This window comes from Branchiostoma floridae, chromosome 1 (assembly GCF_000003815.2).
Source record: "Branchiostoma floridae strain S238N-H82 chromosome 1, Bfl_VNyyK, whole genome shotgun sequence".
Lineage (NCBI taxonomy): Eukaryota > Metazoa > Chordata > Leptocardii > Amphioxiformes > Branchiostomatidae > Branchiostoma > Branchiostoma floridae.
Window position 1 is genome coordinate 12,951,071 of NC_049979.1, and position 13,125 is coordinate 12,964,195.

The 13,125-nt window shown below is 41.5% G+C and overlaps 1 protein-coding gene across 6 annotated transcripts in view; it reads right to left on the reverse strand.

Annotated features, from left to right (window-relative positions):
* LOC118418046 (pleckstrin homology domain-containing family H member 1-like) overlaps window positions 1-13,125 on the reverse strand; it is a 76,378-nt gene that overhangs the window by 30,530 nt on the left and 32,723 nt on the right. For 4 of the 6 annotated variants that reach the window (XM_035823866.1, XM_035823857.1, XM_035823892.1 and 1 more), the window contains exons 6-16: window positions 8,479-9,314; window positions 6,617-6,686; window positions 5,210-5,268; window positions 5,067-5,102; window positions 4,455-4,653; window positions 3,948-4,084; window positions 3,399-3,509; window positions 1,062-1,106; window positions 534-620; window positions 323-392; window positions 118-206 (exon numbers count right to left, since the gene is read on the reverse strand). In XM_035823866.1, the coding sequence (XP_035679759.1) occupies window positions 118-206; window positions 323-392; window positions 534-620; window positions 1,062-1,106; window positions 3,399-3,509; window positions 3,948-4,084; window positions 4,455-4,653; window positions 5,067-5,102; window positions 5,210-5,268; window positions 6,617-6,686; window positions 8,479-9,314 (1,739 nt within the window). The remainder of the gene's footprint in view (window positions 1-117; window positions 207-322; window positions 393-533; window positions 621-1,061; window positions 1,107-3,398; window positions 3,510-3,947; window positions 4,085-4,454; window positions 4,654-5,066; window positions 5,103-5,209; window positions 5,269-6,616; window positions 6,687-8,478; window positions 9,315-13,125) is intronic. The other 2 variants (XM_035823875.1, XM_035823899.1) reach the window with 1 other exon arrangement.

Genomic DNA, 13,125 nt, shown 5'->3' on the forward strand with positions numbered 1-13,125 from the left:
CACGGATATGTTCAGATCTTTCGATCGAACAGCATGAAATTTTTGCCTGTCCCAAAAAGCAAATTTCCTCCCCGGGATGGAGCAGCCCTGCTAGGTACAAAAAGGTAAAATTCTCACCTTGGAGACCCATCCCTTGATGACGGGCCTGCCTTGGGCCTGCTCAAACAGTGGACTGGTCGCATATCTTCTCAGCACATTCTGCAGCACTGAGGAAAATATATATCATTTTTTAATATCAACCAACATACATTACACTACTGGATTATACAACTTTAACAGTGGAGGTCAACTTTCTCCCCCGAATAAACAGATGCTGACTCACCTCTGATCCACTCCTCCATAGCAGAGGTGGAGTAAGCTGTGAGGTAGTACGTCTTCTTCTCCGTCACAATCTGGATGGAAAAAGGAAAATTCCTTTACATCAAATTTACACTAATTGAAAATATTTTTCCTCCTGTTTAAAGAAGGCTCCCAAAAGTGGAAAATAAAGAAATTCTTACAAATGGACACAGCGATAAGCACTATATTTGTACCTCAAATGTGCAATTCCCTTCTGTTCTCGCAATCTTGCACAGTCCGTCCAGCTCTATCCTTCCCTGAGGCTTCCTGTGCACATCACTCTGAGGAAGGCATGATAGCAGTGAGCACCACAATCCTGCCTAACTCTATCACTAACCTTCTCCCTAACAGTGCAACCCACACCACATCAGCAGCCTTACAGTGTAGTGAAGTTAGGCTTAACTGCAGCGTGTTATTCCTTGACACAACTACACCACAGAGCGTAAGCACCAGCCATGTCACCTTAATGCACAGCAAAACCTGCCCCATAGCAAAGCATGTGAAGGGATGGTGTCAATAGGTTTTAATTGCTTGCTATGGTAGGTGTAGTTAGACTAGGACTTAAACTGTGAGAAAGTATTAGATCCACTTAGACTTTTGGGAGCTGATCACTTGTTGATGTTGACACCATCCCTACAAGTGCGGTGTTACTGGATCTATACCTTCAACCCTTCAAAATAATGTGCCTCAGTCTTGTAATTATGAAAAACCATCTAACATACTTGTCTAGACCTGTGCAGGAATTTAAGCTTGTGTGTCCATGGTTCCTGTACAATAAATAAGTGATTATTCTTTCATAACTACAGAAATAACCAAGGGTCTGTACGCAAGACTTCAAAATTTGTAGATGGAACAATTTCCAAGTACAGTGAAACCTGTCTATAGGGGTCACCCAAGGGACTGACCAAATTTGGCCCCTATGGGCAGGTGGCCCCTATAGGCAGTATAGCCAAAAAGGTACATTTCACCACAAGCAATAAGTGACAAGGCATTCAGCTTCCACTGAGATACTGAGTATTTATTGACATATTATTAAGGTTATACATTTAAACTAAATATGAGTTTAAAACAAACAGTTTAATCAAATAGATTTGTATTACTACTACTGCTCCCTTATTTCTGTATAGTCAAAATGTCATTAGCTATTAACAGAGAAGACCGTGTACTATTATTAGACATTAACACTAAATCTGCGCCATAGTTATGTTATGTTAATGTTATGTTATGACGTCAGCGGTGTCCCGGATGTTCTCCGCCATATTGTTGAAGAGTATCCAGAAGTTATTAAACCGTGCTGCGTTCATCCCTTGCACTCGCGTCGTCCTTTGCGATCCTGGTAGTTCACTACTGACGTGGTAGCAGCGATAGGATTCGAACTACCCACCAAGACAAAAAATTGCCGGGATACGCTCCTTAAACGACCGTGATGGCATCGAATCGCACTCGGAAACAGTGGCCTCTGACAACATCGGAAACCATAACATCATTCGAATCATGGAAAAACAACCTGGTCTACGGCCTATCGCTTGATCCCAACTTTGCTCCCTTTCTCGCCCCCGGCGCCACGTGGCAAAAGCAGAGCCGAGGGGTGGAAAATCGCGGCTTAGTGGCTGACGGTGAAGACGTCCCGGAAGCGCAGAGGAAAACAGCAGCACAGAAGGCCGCCATTTTGGACATGCTCCTTGGCCAGATCGCCAATTTCTGCCCTATCATCGCCAGATCTCGCATCTGCAAGGCAAGTGTGTCTCTGAACGACATATGGCAAACTATTCGCTTACACTTTGGGTTTCAGTCCACGGGGGGATATTTCCTCGACATCGCTAATATTAAGCTGGAACCAAACGAGAAACCGGAGGATTTGTACCAACGATTATGTGCCGCTGTAGAAGATAGCATGCTCACTGCGGCAGGGCCTATCACTCACCACGGGGAGGCTATGACGGCTGACGAAGAGCTCACACCGTCTCTCGAAAACTTCATTGTCTTAACATGGCTCAAACTAATCCATCCTGACCTCCCAGCGCTCATCAAGCAACGGTATGGCCCTGAGCTTCGAAACAAGACTCTAGCCTCCATTAAGCCAGAAATATCCTTGGCCTTGTCGTCTCTCTTGGACGAACTTCGTAGCACGGAAGACATCCGCACTCTCCGTCTCACTCAGAACCGCCAGCCGTACCGGAAGTACCCATCCACCCGCCCCCAAGGCGCCAAGACCAAGTTCAAGACTAACTCTAACACCAAGAGTAGCCCAGCTACGTGTCCACTTTGTGAACAGGTAGGCAGACCAGCATTTGACCACTATCTAAGTGTCTGTCCGTATCTCCCTGCAAAGGATAAGAAGTACATGGTGCGTACTCGTGCAGTAGAGATAGATGATGTGTATGACGTGATATACTNGTATAAAATTGTCCGAATCATTTATCAATCTGTTCCTTCAAAGTTGGTATTATGGCATGGTAAGCAGTGGGCAAAGTTTATTTGCCATGCAAGCAATAGTAGCAGCTAATTCTAAGTCTAGGTCTTATGGAACAAATTCTACTCTGTAACTTCTGTCACATTGAACTTGGAATATGCAAATTCTAAACTGTAACTTGTATCACTTTGAACACCCAATGTGCGAGTTCAAGGAAGACAATGATGGATTCATTCAGTTATTAAAACTGTACAGTCAAACATTTGGTAATGCCCAGCTCTATCCAATCTTTGTACAGTTTAGAATCAAATTCAAAGTGACTTAATTTAGCAAACATGAGCTTTCCGGGTAACATTAGTTCCTTTCATTGCTGAAAGAATACCATCATGATATCCTTGTATCATCATATGTAAACTCTTCCAGCAGTCCCAGCCTGCCTGAACATGTATGTCACACGGAGATGTCATATTATGTACTTAACCTGTTGCATGGTTAGGTTCTCCTCTCTATACAAGAACATATATATTACCAAACATAGTGCAAAATATAGGGAAAGTGGTTTCAATGGCCCCTTATACTTCAATGTTCCTCTGTATCCCAAAAGTACTGAAGACTATGTCGTGTTGAGCTATATACATGTACTTACAGGTGACTTGTAGTAGGACAGTTCCCCATTCCTCAGCACGAACCATCTCCTCTTCCAGCACTTCAACCTGCCTCCCAGCTTGGTCAGGTAGCCACACTTCTCTAATGTTTCCTAAGGAGGACATATGAACATCTGTCTCCATCTTAACCTGTCTATGCCAAGACTCCCTCAAGTAAGTGAGTGTCTGTAACAACGATGCTTGGCCAATAGAACAAGCAAAGTTTCACACTTGGAAATAAATGAAGTACAGTATGTGGTGTATAGGACTCCCTGGCTGATCCCCTCCCTAACAAACTGTTGGGCCAGCCACTAGGAGCATGATTTAGTCAGGCTAGATGTACAGTACACCTCAACATTGTAAATATGGTCAGTAAATGTACTTGTTATTGTCCTTAATATGTTTATTGCATTGTATTCCCACAGTGCATTTCAGCTAGCTATGTGTACATTGTAAGCTGCAATACTGTAATGTTTGAAAGTTTCATTAATAAAACTACATCATCATGATCATTATATCATTGTCATTTTCTTAAAATTGCCTTTCCTCACCCTTCTCATGTTCTCGGTGGTGTAAGCAGCACACGTCTTGAGCAGCTTGTTCTCTGGTTCTGAGTGGTCGCTGTCAGTGGACATGGCATCTGGGGGGATGGCGTAGTCGTCCGAGCTCGTGGACTGCATGGAGACAGCTGGATGGGGAAATATTGACAGCTTACAAAATGTGACACCACAATCATCAGTTACAAAAAGTCATACCACAAGAAAATGTAAAAATTCACCTATGTGACAATATCTGACATCAGCAGTCATTCATCATTAAGGCCATCTTTTGTTTGTAGAAAAATCTTAAAGTAAAATTGCATATATTGCAAATTAAACTGTTTGCACCAAAAGGACCTGCAAATTTTTGTCTTACAAGAGTGATGAACAAAACATGTTTCTAGTTCACCAATTGGGTTTCTCATTACTACATGTATGTGAATGCCATATCTTAGTACAAACATGTATCATCAAATTGTTTCATAGGAAACTGTAGTAATTGACGTTAGCATCCCTCACCTCTCTTGACTGCACCCGAGCTGCTGGGACTGCCCTGTTTCCTCAGTGCCAGGGAGGCAGGAGACCCCGGGCCGGCCGGGGGTGCTCCTGTAGGGTCCAACCCAGGGACATGGGACGACGTCGGGGTCACCCCACCCTCCTCTTCTGAGGAATCCGTGGACTCATCTGTGAACGGCGTGTTTCTGATCTGAGACGCTTTCTGTGAAAGGAAGGACATGAAAAGGGCATTTGATCAAATTCAAACTCAATCACATGCAGGTCATGGGTTTCAGCATCAATAGATCACAAACCTAATCCAACTTTGTTTTTCTTACTTGTACTAAGACATGAATGCCTTCTTTGTAATCAAAAGGCATCCTTTGACACATCCGATTCACAAATTGATATTCTTTTATGGATAACTTCACTAACAGCCTGTTCCAATGCAGAGGCATTAACAATGGCTAGACAAAGGCCTATTCAACTGCAAGCAAAATTTGTGCAGTATTGCTGATACATTTAATAATCTAGTCCCACTGGTAATTGTCCTACATACATTGTACATGTACCAAAGTGATAGAAATTCATACTTCAATTTGCATCATTTTCTCCATACTACAGTAATTGACTTACCCCTTTAATTGTGGTAAAAACTGGAACTGTCAGACTCTGTAATGCGAACAAGAGCAATGTTATTTCACAATATCGGGTTTAAAAAAAGTGTTTACAAAGAAAGCAATTTTTGCTTAATAAGAGCAAAATCTGCATAATTTTACCTTAAAGCTGTGGTCTGTGTACAGGCCATGTGCCGTGTGATACACTGGAATACTGGAATCTGTAACACAACCACAGTGAAGACAATCTTAGAGACGTATAAGCATCAACTAACACAGCTACAAATCTATGTCAGTTCAATATTTACAACAGGCACAACAATACAAAAAGGAACACCCAGTTCCTTAAGGGAACTTACTACAAAAAGGATATCAATTAAGGACAAAGAAGCCTAAGTTTAGACTACACACGCATTTTTCCAAACAGGGAACTGCCACGTACTGTTTACATAGCTTAAGATTCTGAAAGGGCTGTAGCTTACAGGTATGTCTAGATTTGACAGATCATAAAATTATTTGAACCTGCTGCAAGTCCTGTGCTTGTTGTCTTGAATCTATGGGCGTGACAAAACCAATTTTTACTCCTTCCCACATGATATCATGATTCTAATGAAGCAAACTTCACAAGACAGGAAAGGATGTAACAGGCTCTGGCCCCTCAGATATCACATGCTTCAGAAGGAGATGCAGTCTTTTGAATTTTGGGCACGTTTGGAGAGAGCTGATAAAAACATAAATTTGTTCTCTGGTATATATGAAGCATTTTGTAAAAAAATTTCATATTGGAGTAAAAAAAAAAATCATATATACGAATCTTTGAGAGATGATATCAAACTTTATATAGAAATGTAGTTTGTCAGTTGTTCACTACAAATAATGTTTCAGGCACAGACATTGCCTCAGCTGGCCTGAATATTGTAGGGAACACATCAAACAAATCCTAAGTACATGTATATAAACTGTTAATGGTTGCACATGCACAAAGAGACAGGAGACAGAAAATAAAGCAAGGGTTTTTATGTGTTAACATTTTCTGATAACACCAGGTTCATAAAAGTCTTGTTTCTTTCCTGCCCCTGCAACAAATATTGTTTGACAGGTGACAACATTCTGACAGTAAAATTTTGTGGTTGTATAAGTGTTGATAAACTACCTGTAGTCAGAACCCTCCTGTTATCATGGCAAACACAGGGCCTTCTGACAGATTAGCATGTCTGGAGTGCTTCCTGTTGTGACGTTCTATTTCAAAGGTTATATGACTGGGCAAGGCTGAGATGGCATTTTTTATATTTTGAGTATAATAACGATAATAATTGATACAATAAAACAAAAATATCTTAGCCTGCACAAACACAGTAAGCTTCATACTTCTTTTATACACTTATGGAACTTTCTAAGAGATATACGTAGAGACTTGGAGGGGGGACTTTGAGGGGGTAGGGGACAGAAATACTCAACCAAGTCACAGTTTATGATACCACAATGCCTGTAGTACATTCCTATATAATGAACATCAGAATGATTCATACACCTTCATATAATAATCATCAAGAGTATAAAGGTACTCACATCTGTGCATTCCGTTCAGGTTCTCCGAAACCCGAATCCCTCCCTTTGCCAGGTCATATATTCTGTTTTCCTGCAGAGCCGGAAGTGATGGGAAAAAGGAAGTTTGAGACTAAGTCATGGCATCAAACATCTCATGGGCCACAGGCATGTATTAGTCCAGGATATGGCATTTCAAAGGGGTATGCCAGTGCATGACCATGGCTATGATTTTGAACATGGCTATGATTTACATAAAAACTTTCCCTAAATTTCTTATAGCCAATACATCAAAAAACTGTAGCAGTCGATATCATAAACCATTTACTGCTGCACATATTTCATTAGGCATAGAATTGGCATACAAACAGTACTGTGCTTACACCAAGGATGGATGATGCTCATCAACAGTTAATTCTTCACCTTGTTTGGTCGTAATGATTTTTCAAAAAAGGCCATCGTATTGTAGTACTAATATAGATGATCGACTAGGTACTTACCAAACTTCTTTGAAATGTCAAAGTGAATCATGAAATACTTATTCAGATTCGATACCTGCTTATTCAATATTGAGCCATCCTTCATAGTTACTAACTTGCTCGCAACCTTACAAACTAGAAGATGACATTTCAAGAGCATAAAGAGCACAGGTGTAAGATTTCATCTGGGTGCGTTGACAGACCAGACCAAGTATCAATCCCTGGATTTGTTCCTATTATTGTGCAAAAAAACAAGGGCAGTCCTGAGGGACAGGCCAGGAGCAAACAGGACATACCAACTTCCCACTTTCAACCTGTGTCAGGATCTATTTGCTTTGCTTAGAGGAATTTATGGACAGAGACTTCTCACCCCATCAGCACAAGTGTCATGATTTTAAAAACAGACTGTATTAAAAAGATTAAGCTTGATACTGTATGGCTTCTACTGCACTTTGATTGCCACCAAGGTACTAGCCAGAGTCTTAGTCAAAACTGCCCCCTAGTGATTGTAGATGGAATAGCAGCTATCAGTCTACCAGCATACTGCCTTTACTGGGTCTTTCCATCTGAAATACTACAAGATTCCACACGGATTGATACTTTGTTTGCCTTTTCTTGTATACAGCTGTTGACGTAAGTAGCTGGTTTCAGTTGTGAAGACAGTTCACCTGTGGCACTCAACTCTCATTCTCAAGCCATCATATGTACACTGCAAATGTGTGAGTGCATGTAATTGCATGTATCTGCTACTTGTTCAAATTAGTGCACTAAAACTCTGCACCAAAATCTCCTGATGCCAATGAATACTAGCAGTCGGTACACAGATGAAAGTGATTGTTCCCACCTTGCCTAGCAAACAGCAGAGGGATAGTCTTTCACTGGTACATGAGGGCATTTTTATGAGGTGAGCTCATGGTTGAGTCTGACAGGCACTCCAACAACACATAAATCTTGTCCCATGTGTATGTGTTTCCAAGTGTAAACTTGCCTTCAGGAACCCTAATTTGGAAGTGTTCTACCAGATACACAAGGAGCCTGAGTATATCTCATATGTGGAAAACATTTTCTGAGTAGTGTGCAATGTGTCTTATGGGGTAGAGACTGTCATCTCGTGTAGTGCTTAGCTATACAGCGAATGCTGATGCTGGGTTTGTATTTACCCCATGTCCAATATTGACCGACGGAATACATATGACGTTCGACACAATGATGCAGTGTTTTCTTTGTCTCCTTTATCGCCCTTTTTTTCAAAAAATTTAGTAAACCAGAATTGCCTTCAAAACAAATCAAAATATTCACGATGAACACACATGGATAACATATTTCATCAACAGGTACAGAAAAAACAGATCTTTTTCACATTTCTATAGAGCAAACAGATGACCCATCATCTGCAGTAGTACTTACCCATGATGGGAATCTGTGCTGTGGAGGAGTTGGGGGCTTGTTTTGCGATCCCTGAGGTGCAAAACTTTCGCATCTCTTCTTCTCCGGACTCCCTCTGGGGGATGACCTGTCAGCCTTCTTCTGAATTCCTTCAGGTGCTGACAATGAAAATTCCATCTTTTCTGACAGTTTGTGTTCTGTACTGGACTTACGGCCCTGCTTTTCTGACTTCTGTCTGGCAGGACTCAAGGGGAAACAGCTCACACTGCGAACAGGGATTTTAGTAGGACTCTTATCTGGTGACAACTTTCTCCTTGCAGAGGAGTGAAGGTTTTCCTTCATCCTGGGCAAAGTCATGCTAGCGGTTCCCGGGAGGGGGGTGGGGGGACAGTTCTCAGGGGTGGAGGGTGGGGCTTCTGGGGGGACTGGGCTTAATGGCCTTTCCACTGGTGATATTTTAGCTTGTGATTCACTGGAAGATGAGGAAGAGTCCAACCTCTGCAGTTCAAACTTTTTGTACATCTGCTCCTCGATCAGACTGTCCTCATGTCTGGATGAGACAGGTGTCAGAGCACACTCACTCTCCAGGTCCATTTTCTCCTCTTCAAAATCATCCACTGCGTTCAGAATGAAGTTCTCTGGCTTGTCCAGGTCTGTCTCTAATACTCTGTCCTGCTCTGAAAAGTTGATGGTGGCCTCTCCGTCAGGCTCGTGGTCTCGGACCATGGAGGTGTGCGGGGCAGGTGGGACAGACGGGCTGGAGGGTCGGGCCACCTGGGGGACACCTCCACTCACGCCTGCCGGTCCAGGGGAGCTGCACCCCGGCGCAGGTACAACTGCAGGCTTGGTTTGGCTCTCTGCAAAAGGACAGAGAGAGAGGTTTTAGATATGACAGAAGATGTGCAAAAACAGGTCTAAATATGTACATATGTATACGTGTAAATCATAGTGTTGATGCTGCTGCCGAATCAAATAGAAAATGTACAAGACTCTTGAATTGTTTACTAACAATCATTGTAGTACACATATACGAGGGGCGTGCAATTAGTAATGGTCCTGACCCATTTCCCATAGCAGGAGATTAATGAAACTTGGCACAGTTATTAGTCTTTCTCTTCATAGGAATCACCCAGAGTTATGCATTTCTCCCATCGTTTGATGCAGCTCTGGACACCGATTTTGTAGGACACCCCAGGTTGGTCCTCCAACTGATGCCTCATCAATGGCACAAGAGGGACGACCAGGTCTGGGAGCTGTTTCCACAGACTTCCAGCCACGTTTGAATTCAGGATGCCAGCGTTTTACAAGGTCATATGATGGGGCATCATCACCATAAGTTTCATTTATTTCATCAAAAGTCTTCTTTGGTGTGCGTCCTTTCAAATACAAAAACCGGATCACTGCGCGACACTCAACTGGTTCCATTTCACACCTGGTCCATTTCGCACCTGACTAAGTTCAAACACCAGTAAATCAGAAACCACAATTAGTTCAGAGCTGTCTTTTGCAACATAACCCATAGAGATATGAATTATTACACATACAAAATTTCATTTAGATCAGACAACTGGAAGTGGGTCAGGACCATTACTTATTGCACGCCCCTCGTACTTCAATAGTAAGTACGACATGGACTAGAAAAACACACAGAGAGAACAAGTTTTCATCAATGAGTATGAAAATACATGACATTGTACAATGTACCAGGCATCTTAATTACAGGGCAGATTTAGGAGCTATCAACATGTATAAAGCAAAACATCTCGTGTCATGGTCATCTCAGCATGATTTTGCACACTTCCATTTTACATAAGGGTGTGGGAGGACATAGGAAATCTTTGTGGGCACTGGGGAGCTAGAGGGCAAGGCCAAGACCTTGGAATTGTGGAAAAACACAGAACAGCCATTGTCGACAAAATAGAGTCATAGCAACTGTTCTATGTGGTGGAAACATTCCTTGGAAGGATGCCAAGGTCCAGTCAACAAACTTTTAACTCAAGTTCAGCTATGAGCAGATCCAAACAGAGTGAGACTGAAGTTTCCATCATTTCGAAAATGAAAACTGAGTTTCTGTACACAGTGTACTGCTAATCTAGTTAATGCACAATGCTGGTCTATTCTGGTCTGAAGAGATCAATACATTGCAATACTGAGAGTGTTTCTCCTAAGTCCATCATTGCTCTTAAATATATGCATATTCTTTTTCATCTATATATATATACACACACATCTTTCTGGGATTCCACAGTTTCTAGATCTGCTTATTTATCCCCTAATCAAGGCAGACTGGAGACAGTAGCTTCAGTCATACCTCCATTTTGTCTCATTAGGGCTGACTCATGGGACCAATCACTGCTGTGTGTGTAATACTGTAAATGCATTTAAGTTCGCGGGGATTTGATTTCGCGGTAACGGGAAAAAGGACTTTTCACAGTGGTTTTAAGTTTGCGGTAACACCATAGACTGCAGTCTAATACCATGATAGAAAAATGTTCACGTGGTTTTAAGTTCGCGGTTAAGTGGTCACCGCGAAAACCGTGAACATTAATCCACCGCAAACATTTCTGCATTTACAGTATACAGTAATATGTCTCTCTTTGCTGTGGCACAAGGCCCCAAAGTCATCTCCCTGATGGCATGAATATATGGGCAAACTCTGCATTATTTCATCAGCCTACACTGAAGCATGGATATGTCTTACGCCTTAAGAATATGGACATTTGCAACATTCTTCATCGCTAATGTTATCTCTAAAGACTTTCCAATACACAAAACAAAAACATAGATGAAACATAACACCTTTACACTATGTCCTACCTCTGTATAACTAATTAGTCATCCCTACATAGTGCCTCTTCATTACTTATCCTGCTATTTCTCATCACAAATCTGCCTTTATGTCAAGGTCAACAACCCTGAGGGGATATTACATTTTTCTATCACTAATTGCTTATGGCTGACATATAACAATATGATGTAGCCTTTTTCTTAGCATTCTACAGGTGGTGTATGTTTGGCATCATTTTTATGTATTGACACTTTTACATCTACTGTCCTCCAGTACTGTTTTGTCCACTTTCTTTGGATGCAGACCATATATGTACATGCCCTACACCTTATACAGTAGTACCAAGAAGGTTTGAAATATGTATCAGTAACAATTTTCAAGGAAAATTTGAGAGTTCATTTTTCTGGAATTTCCTACTTCAGGCTTTCTTTGGCAAAAATCCCACAAAATTAACCAGGAAACAGCAGACATGTTACCAACATTCTAAAGAGGTGTCCATAGAGAGGCTCACACTTACAGGTACCAATTGACAAGCATGTTGACCACTGGGTATATCAAGGCACTGGGGGGTGGTGTTGATTGATACAAATGTTCCTCTGAGGACAGTTTGAACTTGACTTTAACCTTGGACGGCTTCATCAGAGCCATGGCTTTTAAATCCAAGAACTACAATATTCCCTATGTGGGAACTGTGATGTTATTGTAAGGTTCCACAGCAATGATGGAATCCATATTGACGTTCTGTGGATAACAAAAGCCAGAGGTGACCTTGAAGTCTTATATAAGCCATGATCCGGCAACTGGGAAAGGAAATGTTTTCTTTAAGTCACTTGTTTGAGCTTTCTTCATTGGTGTAAGATGTGGGGACCTGAGGAAGTGGTGGGTGGGAAAGGATTAAGGCAGAATTCGGCATAGACAGGAACATGTACAACATTGCAGGGTGAACTTGACATAATCCAACTTTGTACTTGGATGTTGTCTATTGGACTTGGAACTGGAAATCTCATTATCAGGGGGGGGGGGGGCTTATGACATTTGATAACAGTAGTATGTCCAATTAAACACAACCTTAATTATAACCATAAGACTTCAGACATTTCTACATCCATAACAGCAGCGACGACAATAATATATACATTAATGTCAAAGTTTCACACAGGATATGTGAGATTGTAACAGCAGTGATTGCAGCTGCCAACAGGAGGGCCTGGAAGAAACTTAAAGTCACCTGCACGACAGCCGACTGATGATGATGATTGTAGTAAGCCCATACAGCAGGGAAAGAAGGTCCTGATTAATGCATGTTTGTTATTAAAACTTAAATCAGAGTACAGACTTCCTGTATGTGGGTGTTCCACACCTTGGTAGGATGTTATGACAGGCTAAGAGAAAAAAAGTGTTCAACATCGAACACACTGACTTATTTCAACATTGGCTAAACCTCCAAAACTCTATGTACAGAAGCAATACAAAATTGCATGACTAACAAGGCAACCAGAGATGATCATCCCATTCACATGGCAAGATGAAGAATTCTACTTCTTGTGAGTCCAGATGTGACATTTGTGTTGGTTCCATTCTTCCTCAGACTCATGAATACAAGCATGTGAATAAACTACAATTTGTAAGATATTGTCTCATGAGACAATATCTTACAAATTGTAGTACAGTATTCAATTCAGCATTGCTAATTGTTTTCATTTTTTTGCATTGATCAAATCTAAAACACCAATCACTGTCAAGGCTGTATTGTGACAGCGTGTGCTTGTGAGTAAAAAAGTTTATACACAAAGTTGTAGAACTGACTTCCTCCTTGAGCTGGGAAACTGAACCACACACTTTGCCCATGTCTATACAATATGTCATGAGACTGTTAGTGG